The sequence below is a fragment of the Scyliorhinus torazame genome, chromosome 2, assembly GCF_047496885.1.
Source record: "Scyliorhinus torazame isolate Kashiwa2021f chromosome 2, sScyTor2.1, whole genome shotgun sequence".
Classification (NCBI taxonomy): Eukaryota; Metazoa; Chordata; class Chondrichthyes; order Carcharhiniformes; family Scyliorhinidae; genus Scyliorhinus; species Scyliorhinus torazame.
In genome coordinates, this window is record NC_092708.1 from 118352693 (window position 1) to 118377327 (window position 24635).

The window sequence follows — 24635 nt, forward strand, 5'->3', positions numbered from 1 at the left end:
TTGAGGTGGAGGAGGTGGTAAAAGGAATTGGGAACATGCAGGCAGGGAAGGCCCCGGGACCGGATGGGTTCCCGGTGGAGTTCTATAGGAAATACGTGGACCTGCTGGCCCCACTTCTGACGAGAACCTTTAATGAGGCTAGGGAAAGGGGGACACTACCCCCGACGATGTCGGAGGCGACGATATCGCTGATCCTGAAAAGAGACAAAGACCCGCTGCAGTGCGGGTCATACAGGCCTATTTCCCTCTTGAACGTAGATGCCAAGCTTTTGGCCAAGGTGATGGCGACGAGGATAGAGGACTGTGTCCCTGGGGTGGTGCATGATGATCAAACGGGGTTTGTTAAAGGGAGGCAATTGAATGCTAATATACGGAGGCTGCTGGGGGTGATGATGATGCCCCCACCGGAGGGGGAGGCGGAGATAGTGGTGGCGATGGATGCAGAGAAAGCATTTGATAGAGTGGAGTGGGACTACCTGTGGGAAGTACTGAGGAGATTTGGATTTGGAGAGGGGTTCATTAGATGGGTTCAGCTCCTGTACAGGGCCCCGGTGGCAAGTGTGATTACAAATAGGCAACGATCTGACCACTTCCGACTATATAGGGGTACAAGACAGGGATGTCCCCTGTCCCCGTTACTGTTTGCGTTGGCAATTGAGCCATTGGCCATAGCGCTGAGGGGCTCTAGGAAGTGGAGGGGGGTACTTAGAGGAGGAGAAGAGCATCGGGTGTCATTATACGCGGATGATTTGTTGTTGTATGTCGCGGACCCAGTGGAGGGGTTGCCTGAGATAATGCAGACACTCAGGGAGTTTGGAGAATTTTCAGGATATAAATTGAATATGGGGAAGAGGGAACTGTTTGTGATGCACCCCGGGGAACAGGGCAGGGGACTAGACGATTTACCGTTGAGGAGGGTAATAAGAGATTTCCGGTATTTAGGGATCCAGGTGGCCAGGAACTGGGGAACCTTGCATAAGCTTAACTTGGCACGACTGGTAGAGCAGATGGAAGAGGACTTTAGGAGGTGGGACATGGCGCCCCTGTCATTGGCGGGCAGGGTGCAGGCGGTTAAAATGGTGGTCCTTCCGAGGTTTCCTTTTGTGTTCCAGTGCCTCCCTGTACTGATTACAAAGGCCTTTTTTAAGAAGGTGGACAAGAGCATTATGAGCTTTGTGTGGGCTGGAAAGACCCCAAGAGTAAAGAGGGGGTTCCTGCAGCGCAGTAGGGACAGAGGGGGACTGGCACTGCCGAGTCTAAGTGATTATTATTGGGCCGCCAACGTGTCAATGATATGTAAGTGGATGAGGGAAGGGGAAGGAGAGGTGTGGAAAAGACTGGAGATGGCGTCCTGTAGGGGAACTAGCTTAAAAGCACTGGCGCCGTTGCCGTTCACCCCGAAAAAATACACCACAAACCCAGTGGTGGTGGCAACTCTGAAAATTTGGGGGCAGTGGAGACGACATAAGGGAGTGACGGGTGCCTCAGTGTGGTCCCCGATAAGGAACAACCATAGGTTCGTCCCGGGAAGGATAGATGGGGGATTTAAATCTTGGCAGCGAGCAGGAATTGCGAAATTGAAGGACTTGTTCTTAGACGGGACATTCGTGAGTCTGGGAGCACTGACAGGAAAATATAGGTTGCCACCTGGGAATGCATTTCGCTACATGCAAGTGAGGGCATTTGTGAGGCAACAGGTGAGGGAATTTCCGCAGCTCCCGGCGCAAGAGATCCAGGACAGAGTGATTTCGGGGGCATGGGTGGGTGATGGTAGGGTGTCAGATATATATAGGGAAATGAGAGACGAGGGGGAGACGATGGTAGAGGAGCTGAAGGGAAAATGGGAGGAGGAGCTGGGGGAAGAGATTGAAGAGGGGCTGTGGGCAGATGCCCTAAGTAGGGTAAACTCTTCGTCCTCGTGTGCCAGGCTCAGCCTGATACAATTCAAGGTTCTACACAGGGCGCATATGACGGGAGCAAGGCTGAGTAGATTTTTTGGAGTGGAGGATAGGTGCGGGAGATGTGCGGGAAGCCCGGCGAACCACACCCACATGTTTTGGTCATGTCCGGTATTGCATGGGTTCTGGGTGGGTGTGGCAAAAGTGATTTCAAAGGTGGTGGGGGTCCGGGTCGAACCAGGCTGGGGGTTGGCTATATTTGGGGTTGCAGATGAGCCGGGAGTGCAGGAGGCGAGAGAGGCCGATGTTTTGGCCTTTGCGTCCCTAGTAGCCCGGCGAAGGATTCTACTTATGTGGAAAGAAGCTAAACCCCCGGGCGTGGAGGCCTGGATAAACAACATGGCAGGGTTTATAAAATTGGAGCGGATAAAGTACGCACTAAGAGGTTCGGCTCAAGGGTTCACCAGGCGGTGGCAACCGTTCCTCGACTATCTCGCAGAGCGATAAGGGAAAATAGGAAAGGCAGCAGCAGCAACCCAGGGGGGGGGACGACTCATTTGGGTCCTCAGGGGTTTTATGTGTGTGTTTATATATTAGTTATTTATATTTGATTTCACAAAGTTACTATTTTAGTTATTATTTCTGTTGTTTCTTATTTTGTTGTTGGCAGTTGCCGTTAGTTAGCATATTATTTATTTAAAAAACGATCAATGTATATATTATTACAAAGTTGTAAAATGGGAAATTTTTGTTTGATCGAAAAACTTTAATAAAATATATTTTTAAAAAAAAAAGAGACTCCTTTGTGGCATGTTATCTGTTCTCTTGTTAACAATCCATGTACACACTTAAGTGCATTTCTCTTATCAATATATACCAATATTTCCTCAATCGTCTATTCAGGCATATCTGTACTGGCAGCCCTTAACTAGCCCCTATCACAGAATTGTTACCGTGCAGAAGGAAGCCATTTGGTCTATTGTGTCTGCACCGACTCTCTAAACAAGCATCATGACTTGGTGCCTTTTCTCCTACCCCTGCACATTTTCTATTCAACTAATCATCTTCTGGCCTTCAGAATGCCTCGATTGAACTTGCCGCCACCACAAGTCCAGGCAGTGCATTCTGGATCTGAAGTACTCCATGTGTGAAAATGTTTTTTTTCCCTCATATCACCTTTGCTTTTTTTGCAAGTCACTTTAAATCTGTATCCCCTCATTCTTGATCTTTTTACGAGCGGGAATAGTTTCTTCCTATCTACTTTGTCCAGCCCCTTCATAATAGAGAACATCTCTTCTCTGCTGCCTTCTCTCCATGGTGAGCAGTCCTAATCTCTCCAATCTATCCTCATAACTGAAGTTTCTCATCCCCAGAACTATTCTTGTAAATCTCTTCGGCACTCTCTCCAATGCTTACACATCCTTCCCAGAACTGTACACAATATGACAGCTGAAGTCCAATCAATATCTTATACAAGTTCAGCATAATCTCTTTGCTCTTTTACTCTATTCCCCAATTAACAAAGCTCAGGATACTATATGCTTTATTAATTGCTCTGTCCACCTGTCCTGCCACCTTTAATGATCTATGCACATATATACCCAGGTCCCTCTGCTCCTGCACTAACAATTTTAGCTCTTATTTTATATTGCCTCTCCATGTTCTTCCTACCAAAATTCATCACCTCACATTTCTCCGCATTGAACTTCATCTGCCACCTATCTGCCCACTCCAACAACTTGTCTATATTCTTTTAAAGTTCTGCACTGTTCTATTCACAGTTTACAACACTTCCAAGTTTTTTATCATCCGCACACTTTGAAACTGTCCCCTGCACACCGAGACCTAGATCATTAATTGTCGTGGAAATCATAATAAAGACAAATTCCTCGAGGCTCGATTTAAGGAAATTTATTTACACAAATATATTTGCGGAGAGAGAGTGTTCTAGCTGCAAAGCCAGGGCATCACACTCTGAGTTATACAGCCGAAAACCATTATATTTATAGTGTGAAATAAACAACTTTGAAGAGATAAAGCTTGGGAACATACGCAAGAGGAAATATGAATGTTTTGCCCTTGGTTTAAAAACAATTCGAGTACGCATTTTGTTGTCCTTCGGAAAAAACAACTTATTATCATAAGGCAGAGTACAAAATACTAAGCAGTATTTAGTTTACATTACTTGACCTACTTATTTTCGCTCAAAAGCAGTATTAAAATATAGTCAATATTCCCAGCATGCTTCTAAATTGGTAACTCATTAAGTTCCCTTCCACAATTCCCTCCCTTTTAGTAAATTATCGTGTCCTCCGTAGAGAAGGGTGGTTTATAATGTAGGGGGAACGGACGTATGACAGTTCCCTGCATGTTATGAGCCTGGTAGCAAGGAGGCAAGGCGGCTAGGGCTGTTCTCCCGTGTTCGTACAATAAAAATATCTTGCGCAACATCAAAACAGTAACCATACGACAAACAAGATTACAATTGCGATTATAATCCAGAACACAATCCTCTGTTCTGACGATCCTACCATCCAAAGCCAAAGTCCCATCCCTCATTTTCATGTAATCTTGTTACCTCTCTACGAATGTGATCCACCAGATTATCAATTTTTCTGAGTTATCAGGGATGTATGTGCAACAGCCACTTCCAATCAGAGCACAAGTACCTCCCTTTTCAGCTAACAAGAAATCAAGAGCCATTCTATTCTGCAGGGCAACCGCTCTTATAGCGACCATCTCAGTTTCTATCTGGTTAACAGCTTCTGCAGTGTCATTAGCTACCTGCTCAAGGATATCTCGTAGTTCGTATGCATTAGTGGCTATTCCTAATGGTGGTATCATTATTCCCAGCATTTGTGCCCATGTTATAACACTTTGTGTCGTCCTGTGATGGGGATGGTCCTGCAGTTACTGAATGTGATGCACATAAGGGATTAGCTATCTCAAATAGCAGGAGCCGTCCCAATTTTCTGGTATGGCCAGTGATAAAATACGTGCCGTTATATGCGGTCAGGTTTCCTTTACGATCAGTCATCATTAGTCTAATCGATTCCCTTCCCAGGAGCCTCCACTAGTTTGATTTTCAACTCCTGATCAAAGATGGATAATCCTTTAGCTGTAAGGTGGAACATAGGGGGTTGCCAATTCAAGGTCTGGTCGCACTGACTCGTGCCGACTGGGTAGGTCCCATATGTTTTATGATTCTTAAAGCATATACTTCCTTTTGGGACTCCAGTATAATTGGGAAGGATCAAACAGGGCAGCTGGCGTGTCACATTAAATCTAGGCCACCACCATTCCTCAAACCTATTCATATCGTATCCAGCTAATTTCCAATCTAACATATTCTGTGTATCTTCACCATGTCCTGTACTATTTTGTCTTGGAGCCCATTCTGCTATCTCTACTGGTGAATGGGATAGGTCGCATGGGGATGCCCTCCCCCAAGCATCTGGGAATTTGTGTACAAACCCAACAACTGAATTTATTTACCCTCTCTGCGTATGAGTGAGTCATGCATATTAAGGTGTAAGTATGCAGTTTACCCTCTACATGATGTTGGATTAATATGATAATATAAAAACATCAACGCCGTCATTCTCTTCAGGTTAGCGTTTTGCTAGTATGATGTAGTTTACACGAATTGCGTGGATCCCATCTGGCTTTTCTTTTACTTTAACGGCTGTTCGGGTTGTTAGCAGCACTTGGTAGGGTCCATTCCACCTAGGAGAAAAAGAATCTTTGTTTAGTGCTTTCACATATACTTGATCTCCAGGTTTAATGGGTGTGTATTTCCCTCTTTTGGGTGCATCTGAGCCTGTTGCACCTTTTCATGATTTTTAAATTTATTTTTATTTATTTTTTCAGCGGTTTCACACATGGCCTGGGCATATTTTAGTGATGCCTCATTTGCCCATATTAAGGCTACTGCCGCTGGAGTCATTGGGGGTTTCGTTCCAGTTGTCATGGGACATTCCATTAATATCTCATACGGGGTTAAACCCGTATTACGATTTCTCTGATTTTGCAGCGCATACATTGCTATGGGTTTGGCATCTGGCCATAGCAGCCCATTTTGTTGACACACTTTTGTAACTGCAGTTTTAATTATTCCATCCGCCCTTTCCACCATTCCTGAGGATTGTGGCTGGTATGGTATTTGCAATTTCCAATCAAATCCCATGGCTTCTGTTAGGGCTTTGGTCAATTTGCTAGTGAAATGAGTTTCCCTGTCACTGTTAATACCCATTGGTATCCCAATCCCAGGATATTCGTCCTTCAACACTTCGGTTGTCTGATTTTCCACTGGCTTATCAACCACAGTAGGCATCACTCCCACCTGCGATCCAGCTATATCATTACCCAAGATAAACTGTATTCCTGGACAAGATAGTTTCTCTATTACTCCTACTACCACTTCACCACTCTTCACTGGACTTTCCAACCTTACCTTATATAATAGAACACTACTCCTCTCACCCTGAATTCCACATATTACCACCTTTTCTGGCAACATTCTTCCCAGACTACATAACCCCTCATCTCTTACCATCAAAGATTGACTAGCTCCCGTATCTCTTAAAATTGTGACTTCATTACCTGCTCCTCCTGATACACGAGTAAACTTTACCCACGCAAGTAAATTCTTGAAAAACATTTGGCACCTTCTTATCAATCACTTCGTGATCAGGTTGTACAATCTTTTGCACCTCCTTCGCTTCACTTGGGCTTTCCTTTTTCACTTTAACAAACCCCACTGTCTTATCCTGTTTTACCACATCAGCCTTCCCAGTGCTTCAACCACCGATACTGTGACTTTACACGGCCTAGTTTATTACAGTGAAAACATTTGAAACTTTTCATTTCTTTTCCACCCTCCTGGATTTCTTTTTTAATCTGAGGTACGCTCTCCTTATTATCTCCCATCAGATCACCTTTACCTTTACCACTTGAGTATTTCTCATGTCCCCAGTTCCTATGCCTCACAGGCTGAAACTGATGTCGGAAACCAAGCTTTAATTTATGAACTAATTCATAATCATCTGCCATTTCTGCTGCTAATCTTGCAGTTTTAACCCTCTGCTCTTCCACATGAGTTTGCACTACATCAGGAATTAAATTTTTAAACTCCAAAAGTAAAACTCTCTGAGAGGTCTATTTTCAAAGCCCTTATCCACCTGTCAAAATTATCTTGATAGCAAACTGCTATTAGCCAAGAGCGATGCCCCTGTAGGGAAGCATGCTCGTGTGCCTGTTTTAACTTTGGTTCTGTTATGGTGGATGGAAGTTCAACTGCAGCCGCTTGCATTTATGGCTGCTGTTTGAGAGCCAATTCCTTTGCTATTTTATCAGCAAATCTATTGTCGCATGAGACTTCGTCTGCGGTAGTATGCGCTTCACACTTTAAAACGCCTATCTTGCTGGGCAGCTGAACAGCATCTAGTAAATTTAAAACCAATTTAACATGTTTAATAGATTGGCCGGAGGAAGATATGAATCCCCTGTTTTTCCATAATTGGCCAAAATCATATACTACCCCGAAAGCGGATCGGGAATCAGTATAAATATTGACTGTTTTATTTTTAGCTAGAATACATGCTTTAGTAAGGGCAAACTATTCGGCCGCTTGAGCAGACGTTCCCGAAGGCAGAGCAAAAGCTTCCAATATCTCGAATGGAGTTACCATTGCATAGCCGGCCAGGGGGGTCATATCATTTGGTCGTTTTGCTGACCCATCGGTGAAAAAGATGATGTCTGGATTTTCTCGTGGGTGACTCAATAAATCAGGTCGAGGGATTGTGGTGGCTTCAACCAATTGTAAACAGTCATGATCATTTGTTCTGCTTCCGATGGCACGGGCAAGAGTGTTGCAGGGTTGACAGCTGGCGCTCGCTTGTAGGTAAAGTTGGTTTAAGAGAGGATTACGTTGTACCCAGTGTGTCGAGCCGCAGTAAAATGCTGCATTGCGGATGAATTAAGCAGCGGCAAAACTGATGATTTTTTTTTTCTACTATGGCCGCTGCTGCTCTTAAGCAATTTGCCATACCGTTTACCACACCGGCTAATAGGCAAAGGGTCTTTTCCCTCCTCAATGCTCTTGCACCAGGACCCCTGTTGCAAATCCCCCTGCTTCATTCAAATAAAGAGTAAAGGGCTTGCTGAAATTAGGAAGTCCCAAGGCAGGGGTGCTAACCATGGCTTGTTTCAAATTACGAACTGCTTGATCCCTCTCTGGGATCCAGGTAACAACTGAAGGGGCATCCTGGAGAGTAGCCTTGCGCAATACTGCGTCCATCTCTCGATAGTCCGGTATCCACTGCCTGAAATAGCCCACAATTCCGAGGAAGGTAAAGGTTTCCTTTTTTGTGCGTGGAGTTGGAACCCTTGCTACAGCCTGCACGCTTTCAGACCCAAGCCTCTGCTGTCCTTGCTGCAGCTGAAATCCCAAATACTGCTGTCTCCTGACAGAATTGCAGCTTGTCCATTGAGATCCTATGCCCTCTTTCTGCCAGATGTGATAATATCAAAAGGATATTCTGCTGACAAACTAGCCCTCCCTGTGAGGCGATCAATAAATCGTCGTCATATTGAGGGAATGTTGAGCATGCAGCCAACTGGCACTCGTCCAAATCTCTTTTAATACTGGTAATTCCAATATGTAAAGGCAAATAGATATTGACTTTCTGGGTGCAATGGTATGGAGAAAAAGGCTGAGAAAGTATCCGTTGTTGGTGGTATAGAAGACAAAATGACATTTGTGTCCGCACCAATGGAGCAATAGTGATAACAATTTTATTGATGGCTCTAAGATCTTGCGCAAACCACCACTCGTTGGGTCTTCCTACCTTTGGAGTGGGGAGTATAGGGGTGTTGCAGGGGCTTTGTGTTCTCTTCAGCACCACTTGCTGTAATAGTGCATTGATCACTCCCCCTATCCCTTTCTCTGCTTCTGGTGCCAACCTGTATAGTTTTAAGCAGGGCAAGGCAATGTTCTTCTGTAACTGCACCCTATGCGCTGGGGCAGAATGTATTTTTCCAACATGATTTTTATGTTGGGCCTGTAGATGTGCCAGTACCTGGGCCAGGATTGAAGGGAGTAAATGATGGCTCTTTTGGGGTGGTTTTTGTCTTTCAAATGTAGCAGGCCATTGCTCCTCTTTCCAGATCACTTTGCCCTCCTGTTTGCCATAAAATTCTATCAGGCAATTTCGTCCGTCCATTTCAATATAAATCCCATGTATTACTTTTTTCCTTTGGCCACTTTGATCACTTCTCCTATTTGCTTTGCCTTAGCGGGATGTCTTACGACCAATGTTAAATGGGGTTCTGAAGTTAAACCCATCCTAAAAAGGTCCCTCTGACTATGGGTCAACTGTACTAACATTCCACAACACCGAAAAATAAAAAGGAGTGACATGCAATGATGTCTGCTGTCCTAAGTGACTTTGCGTTTATAAATTGTATGCATGCTCATCCTCACGAGCATACCAAGCCACGCAATGGGTCACTATATTCTCTCATCTGGACTCTATCAGGTGTTTTAATAGCTGTGCCCAAGGATCATTAATCTTTTGTAAGACTTCCTGCAGTTTAAAAAAAAATGTTTTTTTAACTGGTACTGTAAGAGTTAAAGTTCAGCTGCCAGCATAGAGCACAGACACAGAGCGATCGGGCGCAGGCTCAGAAGTTGTTACATTTTTCAGCTAGTGAGCTCGTATTTGAGACAGTTCTACAAACATTCCATTATCAATGCAATGTATTACTGCTCCTAATTTGCAGAGTGTCTGCCTAATAGGGGAAGGTGTCGCTAGGTGGGGTACATCCTTCCTGGGGGTTAAATGCTTCTTGGCCCCTTGCATGAAAGCCTCTTTCCCTCTATTTGCTAACCAGTGTTCGAGGGACTCATTTCCTTCATTCAAATGATTATCATTATTGGGAACCCAGCCCCCATTTATGCCGGGTGGGATCCCATCCTTCAAAGCCAAGATGCACCATAAGAGTATTTTAGAAGCAGCAAAACATCCCCTGGGAGGGGGCTATAAATAGCACACATTTAAGTCAATTTCCAATGATTGATTTTATAGGCATTAGCTATTCTCAGAGACGTATATTTTTTCTTTGTCAATTCAGAAAAGATCAACTGTCTGCTGAAATGGTTAATGTTTCCTGCAGAATCTAAGGGGTGGAGAACTTGGCATGATGCCATTTACATTTTTTCACGTAATCTAAAAACATATTCATATTCAATTACTTTTATTCATAAAGGCACTTTCTTTCTTTTAAACTGATCGTAATTTCCAATGTTTCCGCTCATCAGAGAAATCTCAACAAAAATCACTTAAGTTATAATCTGTGACTCACAAAGACAGACGATAAAAAATACAACCCATTTCATGCTTTGACTAAAATTAATTGGTTAAACAAAACACACAGATTCTTGCAGCTCACAAATATCACAGTTAACCGTTAGCCTTATCTCACGGCTACAGAAAATCTGTATTCCCTTTCTCTACAGGAACTTATCTGTTACGCTTTTACCTTAATCTTCTATTTACTTTTACTCCCGTTTTCTTTTCTGAGAGGGGGTCAGCTTCATTAGATTCCTATGTGGGTTATGTAGGTTTTCCTACCTCAATCCATTGCTTTACGATTGTTTCTTTTCATTTTCTTACTCATTTTGACTCCCTTATCTGTCCTCTTGAAGGAGTTCACCTTCTTTCTCGCTCCGGATATCTTTACCGAGGCTTTGGGACGACCTGTGAGGGGGCGTCGAGTTCATTGCTCATTGTTCCTTCTGAAAAATACTTTAGAACATGTATATATAACAAGAACAACAACCGTGGAAATCATTTACAAATACTACAGGGAGTGCACACCGGTGTTTATCCTTTCACGAACCTCAAAGTCTTTTTTTTAAAAATTAAATCTCTAAGGTACCTTTTTCTTCCCATGCAGCTATCATTAATTTATTAATTAAGGTAACTATCCTAGCATGAGTCACTGGCCAGTAATTAAGGCTACCGAGCCGCAGACCCCCCTTTCAGCTGGGGTCGCGCTATGGCTCTCTCCCTTTCAGCTGAGAGAATCCTGTTTAGAGATTCGTTTCGGGGTTCACTTCCCATTAAATTAGGGAAACTGCAACGACTACGTCAATTTGTTGTGGAAATCATAATAAAGATAAATTCCTCGAGGTTTGATTTAAGGAAATTTATTTACACAAATATATTTGCGGAGAGAGAGTGTTCTAGCTGCAAAGCCAGGGCATCACACTCTGAGTTATACAGCCGAAAACCATTATATTTATAGTGTGAAATAAACAACTTTGAAGAGATAAAGCTTGGGAACATACGCAAGAGGAAATATGAATGTTTTGCCCTTAGTTTAAAAACAATTCGAGTACGCACTTTGTTGTCCTTCGGAAGAACAACTTATTATCATAATAAGGCCGAGTACAAAATACTAAGCAGTATTTAGTTTACATTACTTGACCTACTTATTTTCGCTCAAAAGCAGTGTTAAAATATAGTCAATATTCCCAGCATGCTTCTAAATTGGTAACTCATTAACTTCCCTTCCACATTAATATATATCAGGAAAAAACAAGGGCCCGAATAACGACCCCTGGGGAACAATAGCTACAAGCTAGCCTCCAACCCAAGAAATATCCATTGACTGTTACTTTCTTTATCCTATTATTCAGCCAATTTTGCATCCACATTGCTACTATCCCTTTTATTCCATGAACTATAATTATTCTCACTAATCTCTTCTGTGGCACTGGATTGAATGGCTTTTGAAAGTTCATATACACCACATCAACAGCATTGCCTTCATTAACCCTTTCTGTTACCTCCTCAAAAAGCTCCAGCAAGTTAATTAAACAAGTTTTTCCATCCTTTAATTTTATTCCATACTAAAGCATCTCAACATTAGCTTATTTTTTTTCCTCCTTTCCTGTACAAACAAATTGGCAATCCTCCGATATTCTGACATACTTCTACATCCAATGATTTTTGAAAGATTGTGTTCAGAACCTCTTTTATTTCCACCGTTAACTGGGTATCCAGAGTAATATTACGTTAACAATGCGGGTTTCACATCTGCTCCCCCCAAAGTCAACTTCGCCCCAAGTGTAAAATTCAGGCCTCAGTTGCAATTCATTCAAGATAGCATATCTTTTTCAATGGTTTCCATACCGAAAATGATGGAACTTCAACAGCGCATCCTACAGAGGAGCATGGAATCCACATTTAACTGAATACTTCTGAACTCCCGTAGATACTGTCAGAAGAGCAATAATGGCAAACTCTAACACTTTCTGGATGTATAGTTTTAAGGCCCCAGTGTCTTTTTCACCAATTTCAACTGTATATTCATTTTTGTGTCTGTCAAATCGTGTTATTTACTTTAATACTCCATGTCAGACTTCATACTCCATTCTTTAGCCTTTCTAACTTCCGTTCACTTATTTGGTGTTAACCAATGAAAATGAATTAATCCAGAAAATCCTTCTTTACCTGTAGTCTAACTGGTGAGCAACAATATATTTTATTATGTTCTGATGAAAGGTTAAGTCTCCAGAGATGTTACCTGGCCTGCTGAGTATTTCCAGCATTTTGTTTATATTTCAAGTATTTATTTACTGATTAACTGGGTTCATTGTCAAATTCTAGTTATTGTGGTGAAAATTAAGCTAGTATATTCTTATTCCGCATCTGTGCTTCTCACAAATCAACAGAAACAAAAATAAGTTTGGAAATTCTTTGAAGGCAATTTGTCTACTTGTCTTGAAGCAATGCCTATATAATGCTTATATGGGGCCAGGTGACTAGTGTTACACTGCTGACTGCTATGTTGCTCTAATCCAACAGCTAATTTAAGTGATAAGAGACCGAACAGGGCCATGGATTCTTGTATTAAATGTACAGAATATCAAGTTTCAACAGTTTACATTTGGTTTCACACTGGACTGTCTAAGCAATGGGAACCAACCAGACCAATATCCTGGAGGTAGTCTCAGACCTATTGTTTTTGCGGTGAACTGAAGTTAGATCACCAATGTGATTGTTTTGTTATCGGATTGTTTCCTTACATGGGCAAAATGTAGCGTTCATGGTGTTAGTGTTAAGCCTTCTCCCGCGGATGGAAATGGCTGGCACGAGGGGACATAGCTTTAAACTGAGGGGTAATAGATATAGGACAGAGGTCAGAGGTAGGTTCTTTACGCAAAGAGTAGTGAGGCCGTGGAATACCCTACCTGCTACAGTAGTGAACTTGCCAACATTGAGGGCATTTAAAAGTTTATTGGATAAACATATGGATGATAATGGCATAGTGTAGGTTAGATGGCTTTTGTTTCGGTGCAACATCGTGGGCCGAAGGGCCTGTACTGCGCTGTATCGTTCTATGTTCTATGTTCTAATAGGTGGAGATAGCCAATGATGTCGAGGACAGAAGACAAAAGGAATGTTAATGGGGTGATTAAGGCTAAGAAGGGTGCTGATAGTGTCACTTATAAAGAGATTAGAATGTGTGAATGGCTGAACAAAGTTGTACAGTGTGCCAAAGGGCAACTAGGACTAGTTGGCCCAAGTGGAGTGGGGGGGAGGGGGAGGGAGGGGGAGGGAGAGAGAGAAGCAGATGTGAAACCCGCATTGTTAACATATTACTCTGGCTACTCAGTTAATGGCCATTCAGTGGGAAATACGCTCTATGAAAGGCTGAGTGCTGATGCGATGGGCGGGTGGGTGCTGAGAAAAAGGCGTGTGCAGGCTGGAAGTTCCAATATGCTTCCTCAGGATGATAGCTGCTGCTGACTTGTTAAAAAAAAAAAATATCAGCAGCAAAACTATGCAGCGGGTATCTGGGCAGCACAATCATGCGCTGATCTCAGTCCCCAAACACATTTGTTAATTTTATTTGAGCCCTGACTTTCATCCCGTCCTGGATTGAGATTGCAGCTAAAACACAAAGACTGCCTTACCAATCAACCTGTCTGCCAACAGGCGGGCAATGTAGAATCCCATTCAGTTGCTGTTTAATTTAAATTCGCTTCTTGATTGTCGGCAGACTTGTGGCTCCGACCAAAATATTGCGTGGATGTGCGATGACATTGAATCATATGCCTGACGCCTTCACGTGCAATTTTATGAACTTCCGGGCCGGGCGCATGCCCACTTGAGCAATGTAAAAGTCTGGCCTGAGTTTTTACAGTTTTCTAATTTCTGAGTAACTTCTTACTTCTGTTACTGAGTAACTTCTTAAAGACACAGGAGTTATGCTGCAGCTGTACAAAACCCTTATTAGATCCCACTTGGAGTACTGAGAGCAGTTCTGGGCACCACACCCTAGGAAGGATATTTTGGCCTTGGAGGGGGTGTAACATAGGTTTACAAAAATGATACCTGGATTACAGAAGTTGAGTTACGAGGAGAGATTATTCAAATCGGACTTGTGTCCGCTAAAAGTTTGAAGGTTAAGAGGTGATCTGATCGAAGTATTCAAGATATTAACGGAAAGGCAGAGTCGATAAAGATGAACTATTTGCACTAGTTGGAGATTCTAAAACTAGGGGTATAGTCAAATAATTAAGGCTAAACCATTCAGGAGAGATGTAGAGGAACTTCTTCATTGGGAGCGTGTAGAGGTTTGAACTTTCACACAAACCGTAGTTGAAGCTAGATCAGTTATTCGTTTGAAATCTGAGAGAGATCGATTTTTGTTGAGCAATGATATTAAAGGATGTGGGCCAAAGCCAGGTATATGGATAAAAGCAAATTACTGTGGATGCTGGAATCTGAAACCAAAGAGAAAATGCTGGAAAATCTCAGCAGGTCTGGCAGCATTTGTAGGGAGAGAAAAGAGCTAACGTTTCGAGTCCAGGTGACCATTTGTCAATATGGTATATGGAGTTGGGTCACAAATCAGCCATGATCTCATTCAATGGCTGGACAGACTCGATGGGCTGAATGGCCTACTCCTGTTCCCATGTTGATCCTGAAAAGCTAATTTTATATTGATATAATGTTGGTTTCCCCATGATAATAAGTTTGCATTAAAATAATACTTTTTAAAGTTTATGATAGTTTGGATTCTATCTTGATCCAAAAGCAAATTAGGGTGGATACGGGAAGACTGAAATAAAAGCAGAAATGTTAGAAATAATTGGCAGCTCTTGTATCACTCATGGGCAGAGAAATAGCATGAATATTTCAGGTTTGTATTAGAGCCCCGGAACAGCACGGCACCCTCTACAAGGGGATCTGTGTGAATAGGGTAAGCAATGGTGTGCCACCTCGATCAGATTTAAGAATCCTTCCCGAGTCCACAGTCTAAATCAAAAAATATTTAACTCAATGTAAAGTCACGTACAGAAAACAAAATGAAGAGAGGTAAAGAAAAATGGTTTTATGGGAGCGAGATAAAACTGACAAAAAAGATTTTTGAAAAATTAATTTTAAATCTTCAACAATAATTAAAATCTGAAGGAATGAAAATTCACACCGTGTAAATTTTCAGTGCCAGAGAGATGGTCATGTTGCATAAAGGTGTATTTTGCCCTTAAAAATTCACTTGACACTTGAATGAAAGCCCTGATTTCTTTTTCTAGTGTGTTTAATGGGTACCTAATGAATATGTACAGCAACTTCACACACACGTGTTTAAATGTCTGTCTCTCGATGAGCTGCAGGTGTAGTCCAGTTTGTGGAGGGACAGAGCAATTTCCTGATTTCCACATTTAACTGTACAGTTGTGGACACTAGAGGTTGCTGTACAATGTATTCCTTAATAATTGTGAACATTGTTCTATACTTAAAGCAAACATCTTTACCAATACTCAAGCCTTTTGTTTTGAAAGTGTGATGATTTTTATTGATGGAAGAATTCACAAAAACTAAATCATGCTATAAATAGCAGTTGTTTATCACTTATGAATCACGTACTTAACTTGTAGCTTTAAGCTTACTAGTTTCATAACTGTCTTTAATAATGAAGTATTGTGTTGTAGGACATCATGGCCAATCATGGATTCTGTAGGTTTCTGAAACATTTGTATATACGTCAGCTTTGCAGTGGTTTCAAGCCCCATCTGTTTGCAACAATGACTGACATATAGCTATAATGTGAACTGTCACACAGCAAAGTATAGCTGTGCCTGAGGTAGTCCACTTTTCATGTTAATATTTATTTTCTGATTTTGCTGTCAACAGTATCCAGAACTTCTTGTAGCCTCATACAACAACAACGAAGATGTTCCTCACGAACCAGATGGTGTAGCTCTTGTATGGAACATGAAATTTAAGAAAACCACCCCAGAGTATGTCTTTCACTGCCAGGTATAGTATGAGATCTTGTCCAGCCAACATAGAACATAGAACCGTAAAGCACAGAACAGGCCCTTCGGCCCTCGATGTTGTGCCGAGCATTGTCCGAAACCAAGATCAAGCTATCCCACTCCCTGTCATTCTGATGTGCTCCATGTGCCTATCCAATAACCGTTTGAAGGTTCCTAAAGTGTCCGACTCCACTATCACAGCAGGCAGTCCATTCCACACACTAACCGCTCTCTGAGTAAAGAACCTACCTCGGACATCCCTCCTATATCTCCCACCCTGAATCTTATAGTTATGCCCCCTTGTAACAGCTACATCCACCCGAGGAAATAGTCTCTGAACGTCCACTCTATCCACCCCCCTCATTATCTTATAAACCTCTATTAAGTCGCCTCTCATCCTCCTTCGCTCCAAAGAGAAAAGCCCTTGCTCCCTCAACCTTTCCTCAATAAACCTATCCTGCAAACCAGGCAGCATCCTGGTAAATCTCCTTTGCACCCTTTCCAATGCTTCCGCATCCTTCCTATAATGAGGTGACCAGATCTACACACAATACTCCAAATGTGGTCTCACCAGGATCATGTATAGTTGCATCATAACCCAGCGGCTCTTAAACTGAAGCCCCCTGTTAATAAACGCTAATACACTATAAGCCTTCTTCACGGCTCTGTCCACTTGAGTGGCAACCTTCAGAGATCTGTGGACATGGAACCCCAAGATCTCTCTGTTCCTCCACATTCCTCAGAACCCTGCCGTTGACCCTGTAATCCGCATTCAAATTTTTTCTACCAAAATGAATCACCTCGCACTTAGCAGGGTTAAACTCCATCTGCCATTTTTCGGCCCAGCTCTGCATCCTATCAGTGTCTCTTTGCAGCCTACAACAACCCTCCACCTCATCCACTACTCCACCAATCTTGGTGTCATCAGCAAATTTACTGACCCACCCTTCAGCCCCCTCCTCCAAGTCATTGATAAAAATCACAAATACCATAGGATCCCCGTGGTACACTGCTGGTAACTGGTCTCCAGTCTGAAAATTTTCCATCCACCACCACCCTTGTCTTCTATGTGATAGCCAGTTACTTATCCAAGCTGTGATTTAATTCAAAGAAAGAAAAGTGGACCATTGCCAAATACTTTCCCAAGCCTGTCAACTTAATGATTTAATCAGTCTAGCATTCACTTTAATTTTCAACACTTATGTTGGTTTGTTCTGTAAAAACCTTCCTTTACAAGGAATGTTTATCACATGGCAGCTATGTAAGGTATCGTACACATTTTGTAACAATAGAAGTGTATTAGATTTGGTTTTATTCATTCATGGGATAGGGTATTGCTGGCTAGGCCCACATTTTTTATCCATCCTTAATTGGCCTTGATAAGCTGCCGTCTTGAACCACTGCTGTCCATGTGGTATAAGTACACCCACGCTGCTGTTAGGAGGGAAATTAGGTTGATGCATTCACAATTAGAGTCCGATATCCCTGTGTTACTTGCATTACTAAAAAAACAAGGTTAAAGTCCAACAGGTTTGTTTCAAATCACTAGCTTTCGGAGCGCTGCTCCTTCCTCAGGTGAATGAAGAGGTATGTTATTCTCTTCATTCACCTGTTGGACTTTAACCTGGTGTTGTAAGACTTCTTTCTGTGCTCACCCCAGTCCAACCACCGGCATCTCCACATCATAAAAAAACAAGCTTCAATCAAGAAGCCATTTGCAAGTTCCATCAATATCACGCAATATTCAGCTGGCAGGGATTGAAGTTGAACAATGCAAGTCAGCTTTTCTTTCCATTTAACCTCCCTCCTCAAACAGCTCTGTGAGCGATAGCCCTTTATGTCCAGGAAAGCTAGTCATACAACCTTATAATACATAAAGCCACATTGAACAAAATAACATTATCAACATGTGATTAAGTATTTGTAGGCGACACGGTAACACAGTGGTATGCACTGTTGCTTCACAGTGCCAGGGTCTCGGGTTCGATTCTCTGTTTGGGTCACTGTCTGTGCGGAGTCTGCATGTTCTCCCTGTGTCTACGTGGGTTTCCTCCGGTTTTCTCCTACAAGTCATGAAAGACGTGCTGTTAGGTAATTTGCACATTCTGAATTTTCCCTCAGTGTACCTGAACAGGCGCTGGAGTGTGGCGACTAGGGTAACTTCATTGCAGTGTTAATGTAAGCCTACTTGTGACACTAATAAAGATTATTATTAGTTGCTTGCAGTAGAATAAAAGTACTTTTCATTGATATAGAAAGTGTTCTTTCAGATTTACAGTATAAATGACCAGATAAAGTAGTCTTTCAGATTTAAAGAATAAATTACCAGAGCCTCATTTGTAAAGGTGATTATTCAGATTATATCTGTGTCCTCTGTATGAATGTATGCATGGATTAGAAAATTACACACTTCTTTCATACATTTTACGTGACTAGTTGTACAGAAGTAAATGGAGAGTTTAAAAAAAAAAAGAGATTCATTTAAATTGGGCAGTGGATGGGAACTAAAAACGGCTGAATGAGCAAAATGTTCTGATTTTAATACTAAATGGAACTACTTAATGGATGCTATTGAAAATTGCTGCCATGTTCCTTTTTCTTGATCGCATATTGGCTTTATTATGTTTTTCAATAGTCATCTGTGATGTCAGCTTCCTTTGCACGATTTCATCCAAATCTGGTAGTTGGAGGAACATATTCTGGCCAGATTGTGCTCTGGGACAATCGCAGCAACAAAAGGACACCAGTCCAAAGAACACCACTCTCTGCTGCTGCTCACACGGTACGGTTCAAAAATACTAAATGAACATTTTGAAGTACAAACTTAAAGGATCAGAGATTAAAATGTATTTTAGGAATAATTGTAAAGTATGTTTTATTTTTTACTATTTCCCTAACTTTCTATGTGACAGTAAAATTATAAAATATTTGTAATAATCAGATTGGTAAAAATATTAAGCAAAAAATAATCTCCCCACAGCATCCAGTCTACTGTGTGAATGTCATTGGTTCTCAAAATGCTCATAACCTGATCAGTGTTTCTACTGATGGGAAGATCTGCTCGTGGAGTCTGGATATGCTTTCTCAGCCACAGGTAAGGAAAACTAATTAAAGAAATGTAGATAATGTTAACAGTTTATTTTATTTCCTGTGCATTATCGTTCATCACATATGCACCAATTTCTTGAGCCATTTTTAAAATTGAGTAATAGAACATAAGAACTAGGAGCAGGAGAGGCAATCTGGCCCCTTGAGCCTGCTCCACCATTCAATGAGATCATGGCTGATCTTTTGTGGACTCAGCTCCACTTTCCGGCCCGAACACCATAACCCTTAATCCCTTTATTCTTCAAAAAACTATCTATCTTTATCTTAAAAACATTTAATGAAGGAGCCTCTACTGCTTCAATGGGCAAGGAATTCCATAGATTCACAACCCTTTGGGTGAAGAAGTTCCTCCTAAACTCAGTCCTAAATCTACTTCCCCTTATTTTGAGGCTATGCCCCCTAGTTCCGCTTTCACCTGCCAGTGGAAACAACCTGCCCGCATCTATCCTATCTATTCCCATCATAATTTTATATGTTTCTATAAGATCCCCCCTCATCCTTCTAAATTCCAACGAGTACAGTCCCAGTCTACTCAACCTCTCCTCGTAATCCAACCCCTTCAGCTCTGGGATTAACCTAGTGAATCTCCTCTGCACACCCTCCAGTGCCAGTACGTCCTTTCTCAAGTAAGGAGACCAAAACTGAACACAATACTCCAGGTGTGGCCTCACTAACACCTTATACAATTGCAGCATAACCTCCCTAGTCTTAAACTCCATCCCTCTAGCAATGAAGGACAAAATTCCATTTGCTTTCTTAATCACCTGTTGCACCTGTAAACCAACTTTTTGCGACTCATGCACTAGCACACCCAGGTCTCTCTGCACAGCAGCATGTTTTAATATTTTATCATTTAAATAATAATCCCTTTTGCTGTTATTCCTACCAAAATGGATAACCTCCCATTTGTCAACATTGTATTCCATCTGCCAGACCCTAGCCCATTCACTTAGCCTATCCAAATCCCTCTGCAGACTTCCAGTATCCTCTGCACTTTTTACTTTACCACTCATCTTAGTGTCGTCTGCAAACTTGGACACATTGCCCTTGGTCCCCAACTCCAAATCATCTATGTATATTGTGAACAATTGTGGGGCCAACACTGATCCCTGAGGGACACCACTAGCTACTGATTGCCAACCAGAGAAACACCCACTAATCCCCACTCTTTGCTTTTTATTAATTAACCAATCCTCTATCCATGCTACTACTTTCCCCTTAATGCCATGCATCTTTATCTTATGCAGCAACCTTTTGTGTGACACCTTGTCAAAGGCTTTCTGGAAATCCAGATAGACCACATCCATTGGCTCCCCGTTATCTACCGCACTGGTAATGTCCTCAAAAAATTCCACTAAATTAGTTAGGCAAGACCTGCCCTTTATGAACGCATGCTGCATCTGTCCAATGGGACAATTTCCATCCAGATGCCTCGCTACTTCTTCCTTGATGATAGATTCCAGTATCTTCCCTACTACCGAAGTTAAGATCACTGGGCTATAATTACCCGCTTTCTGCCTACCTCCTTTTTTATACAGTGGTGTCACGTTTGCTAATTTCCAATCCGCCGGGACCACCCCAGAGTCTAGTGAATTTTGGTAAATTATCACTAGTGCATTTGCAATTTCCCTAGCCATCTCTTTTAGCACTCTGGGATGCATTCCATCAGGGCCAGGAGACTTGTCTACCTTTAGCCCCATTAGCTTGCCCATCACTACCTCCTTGGTGATAACAATCCTCTCAAGGTCCTCACCTGTCATAGCCTCATTTCCATCAGTCACTGGCATGTTATTTGTATCTTCCACTGTGAAGACCGACCCAAAAGACCTGTTCAATTCCTCAGCCATTTCCTCATCCCCCATTATTAAATCTTCCTTCTCATCTTCTAAAGGACCAATATTTACTGTAGGCACTCTTTTTTGTTTTATATATTTGTAGAAACTGCAGTCTTTTATTAGTTTTGGATCCTAACAATGTTGCTTATTCTTAATAGCAAACAAATTTTGTTTGTAACTATTTAGTTTTGTATATTGTTGTGAATATCTAGTTCATGGTTTGTGTGTTTTAGAATATAACTTTTAGTTTTAGGGGTCAATGTTTTAACTGTAAAAAATTCAGCCATGAAATGAATGCAATTGAAACAAGATTGGAGTCTATTACACTTAAAAGTTTGGGACTATGTTGACTTAAGAGGTTAACAGCTTGAAGGGGAAGACCATAAAACAGCAGGTGGAGAAACTTAAACGATGCATTACCTATCTGTGAGCCATTTGGTGGAGACTCTGGGCGCGATTCTCCGAAATGGAGACAGAGTGATCATGGCGTCGTGAACGCCGCTCCAGCCTCCCTTCCCGGCGCCAAATGGGTGCCCCGCCAACCCGCTCATGCGCAGTTGGGCCGCGCTAACCCGCGAATGCGCGGGGGACTTCCTCAGCGCGCCGACCAGGACGCAACATGGCGTGGGGGTTCAGGGGCCGGCTGCGTAATAAAATAGGGCCGGGGCTGGAGAGGCCAGCCCGCCGATTGTGGGCCAGACCCCATCGGTGAAGGAGCGCTTTCCCCTGCCCCACAGGCCGCCCCCCGACCCTACGCGCAGAGTTCCCGCCGGCTGAGAGCAGGTGTGGACGGTGCTGGCGGGACTCTGCCGTTTCCCCGCGGCCGCTCGGCCCATCAAGGCCGGAGAATCGGTGGCCCGGCCGCGGACAGCGGCCCACGACCGTCGCCGCGCCAAACGCGCTGGCGCAAATGCCGCCGATTCTCCGCTCCTCGGAGAATTGCCTGCCGGCGTCGGATCGGCGCCGTGGGAAAAAATGGCGCGAACGCCGATTCTCCCATACGGCGTGGCATGGGAGAATCGCGCCCTGATGTTTGCATTTTTTTGTTTTGTTAGAGCTAAATTAGTTTAAAAGCATTTAGTAAATTCTGAAGGATTGTAAACTACATTTCTTTTATGAGATCAAAAAAGGGATTTTAGATAAGGGATACTTAATCTAAAGGTCTATTTGAGACTATCCCAGGGCATGCAATGTCATCATGAATGGTGCTTGGAAAGATTCTCTGGTTTCAATTTATCTGGGTGTTTGATGAGAGAACATAGCCAAAGTAAATGGTAGTTGGTTAGGCCTGCAATGTAGCAGAGAAAAAGCTAAGTTTATCATTCAACTCATGGAATACAGGAGTAGGGTTCATCACGGATTGAAACTAGGGGAGGAATCTACAGTGGTCCTCAGGGTCTTGTGGCAAAAGAAAGCAATCAGTAGATTAGGTTGGAAGCACTGAGAAGGCAACTTGAATAAGGGGCTGAAGTAGTTAATGAAAGTCTTACTTCTGAGAATAGCTGGAACTGAGGAGGATTAAAGTGAAGTTCCAGAGGACTCTGACACATTTTGGATTGTCCTGACAAAGTGAATAACTGAAAAGATATCATGATGTATAAGAGAATTCTTGGAGGAAGTAAGAAGTAAAACTGAGTGCATAACATACATAGTTATAACTTATTTGGTGTTAATTCAATCATATTTGCTTTGTTTAATTTGTTTTATATACAATAAAGTTTGTTTTTATTTTAAAACGTGAAACGTTGTGGCATAGTTCCATTGATTTGAAGTTGTTCAGATTTCTCTTTGAATGTTAACGGTCCCTAACTGGGTCATAACACAATAATAATGATTATTATAAAAATTATGTTGGAAAAAGGTTACACTGAATTTAGTTTCCTGCCTTTATTTGTCTCTATTATCAAAACATGACATGTACCATTTCCCTAACTTCTGAAATGCGCTTCTGTGAACTGCCAAGATTTGCAGAGATACACACTGAGGAAATGTTGAACCACAGAGAAGTTACAGCACAGAAGAGGCCATTCAGCCCATCATCAGTGCTGACTCATTTTTAAAAAACCTAGCCTCCAATTCTAATCACATCTTCATGCCCCCATCTGTAACCTTATAGGTTACAGCACTTTAGGTGCAGATTCAGGTACCTTTTAAATAAGGTTTTGCCTCAGCCATCAATCCGAACAGCAAATTCCAGACACTTATCACCCTCTGGATGAAAAAGCTTTTCCTAATATCACCTCCAATCCATCTATCAATAAAGTTGAGTATATGCCTCCTGATTTATTGACCTTGCTGCTAAGAAACAAGTAGATGTGACTCTGCTTCTCCATGATGCGTTGAAACACAAATGTGCTATGCCGCAGTACTAGCTCCTGTTTCCTGCATTTTACGTATTACATTTGTATGTTTGACTTTTCTTTCTGTACAAAGTTAACATTAAATTCAGAAAAGTATCTATTGGACAACTATTCAGAATTTACGGTTAGTGCAAAAGTTGTATAGTTCCCGACATACTTCCTGTATCTGGTTATATAGAATCTAAAATGTTAATCTCTAATTGGGAAAATGCTTACTACTTAATTAAAGGCAGTAAGATTTAACTAATATTCTTTTGGCTCCCTGGCCAGCATCTGAGGCTGAATCAGACTGTATACAGCCATGGCATCTTATTTGACCACAAGCTGAGCTTCTAACGTCATCCTGCCCATCACCAAGACTGCCACTATAACATTGCTATCTCCACCCCTGCTTTAGCTTATCTGCTATGTAACCCTCATCCATGGCATTGTTCCCCCTAGGCCTGACTATTCCAGTGCTGTCTTGGCTGACCTCCTACTTGGCATGGTTTGTAAATTGTGCTCATCCAAAACTCTGCTTTTGTTTTATACAGGATAGCATGGAGCTGATGCACAAACAATCTAAAGCAGTGGCTGTTACTTGCATGTCCTTCCCATTGGGTGATGTCAACAATTTTGTGGTTGGTAGTGAAGAAGGTTCTATATACACAGCATGCCGCCATGGAAGGTAAGGCAGAAAATAATTCAAGCACTTGATTGTGTTTAATTATTTCCCCGAAAATTGAATTTGAATTAGGTCCCTTTATCAAGGGTGTGTATTCCCGTTAAACTGAATTAGTGGAGAAACTTTCCAGTGACTAAGTTTGTATATGGAATAAAGGAAGATGATTGATCACATAGCCATAGGACATTACTGCACATCTGGAGGGCAACATCCTAGGTCCAATGATCTTTAGTTGCTTCATCAATAATTTTCCTCCCATCATAAGGTCCGAAGTGGGGCTGTTCCCAGTTTGTCAGAGTGAAGCAGTCTACATCCTTTTGCAGAAAGATATGGGCAAACATCCAGGCTTGGACTGATGTGGCTAGTGACGTTTGTGCCAAACCAAACAAAATAGAGCTAAATTACTTCCCCCATGACATTCAGTGGTACTGC

At 42.2% G+C, this 24635-nt stretch overlaps 1 protein-coding gene across 2 annotated transcripts in view; it reads left to right on the top strand.

Moving 5' to 3' along the window:
• The window catches only part of LOC140391400 (cytoplasmic dynein 1 intermediate chain 2-like), a 135340-nt gene that overhangs the window by 95411 nt on the left and 15294 nt on the right, over positions 1 to 24635 (top strand). For both annotated transcript variants that reach the window (XM_072475943.1, XM_072475948.1), the window contains 4 exons: positions 16112 to 16237; positions 18872 to 19018; positions 19217 to 19330; positions 24073 to 24206. In XM_072475943.1, the coding sequence (XP_072332044.1) occupies positions 16112 to 16237; positions 18872 to 19018; positions 19217 to 19330; positions 24073 to 24206 (521 nt within the window). The remainder of the gene's footprint in view (positions 1 to 16111; positions 16238 to 18871; positions 19019 to 19216; positions 19331 to 24072; positions 24207 to 24635) is intronic.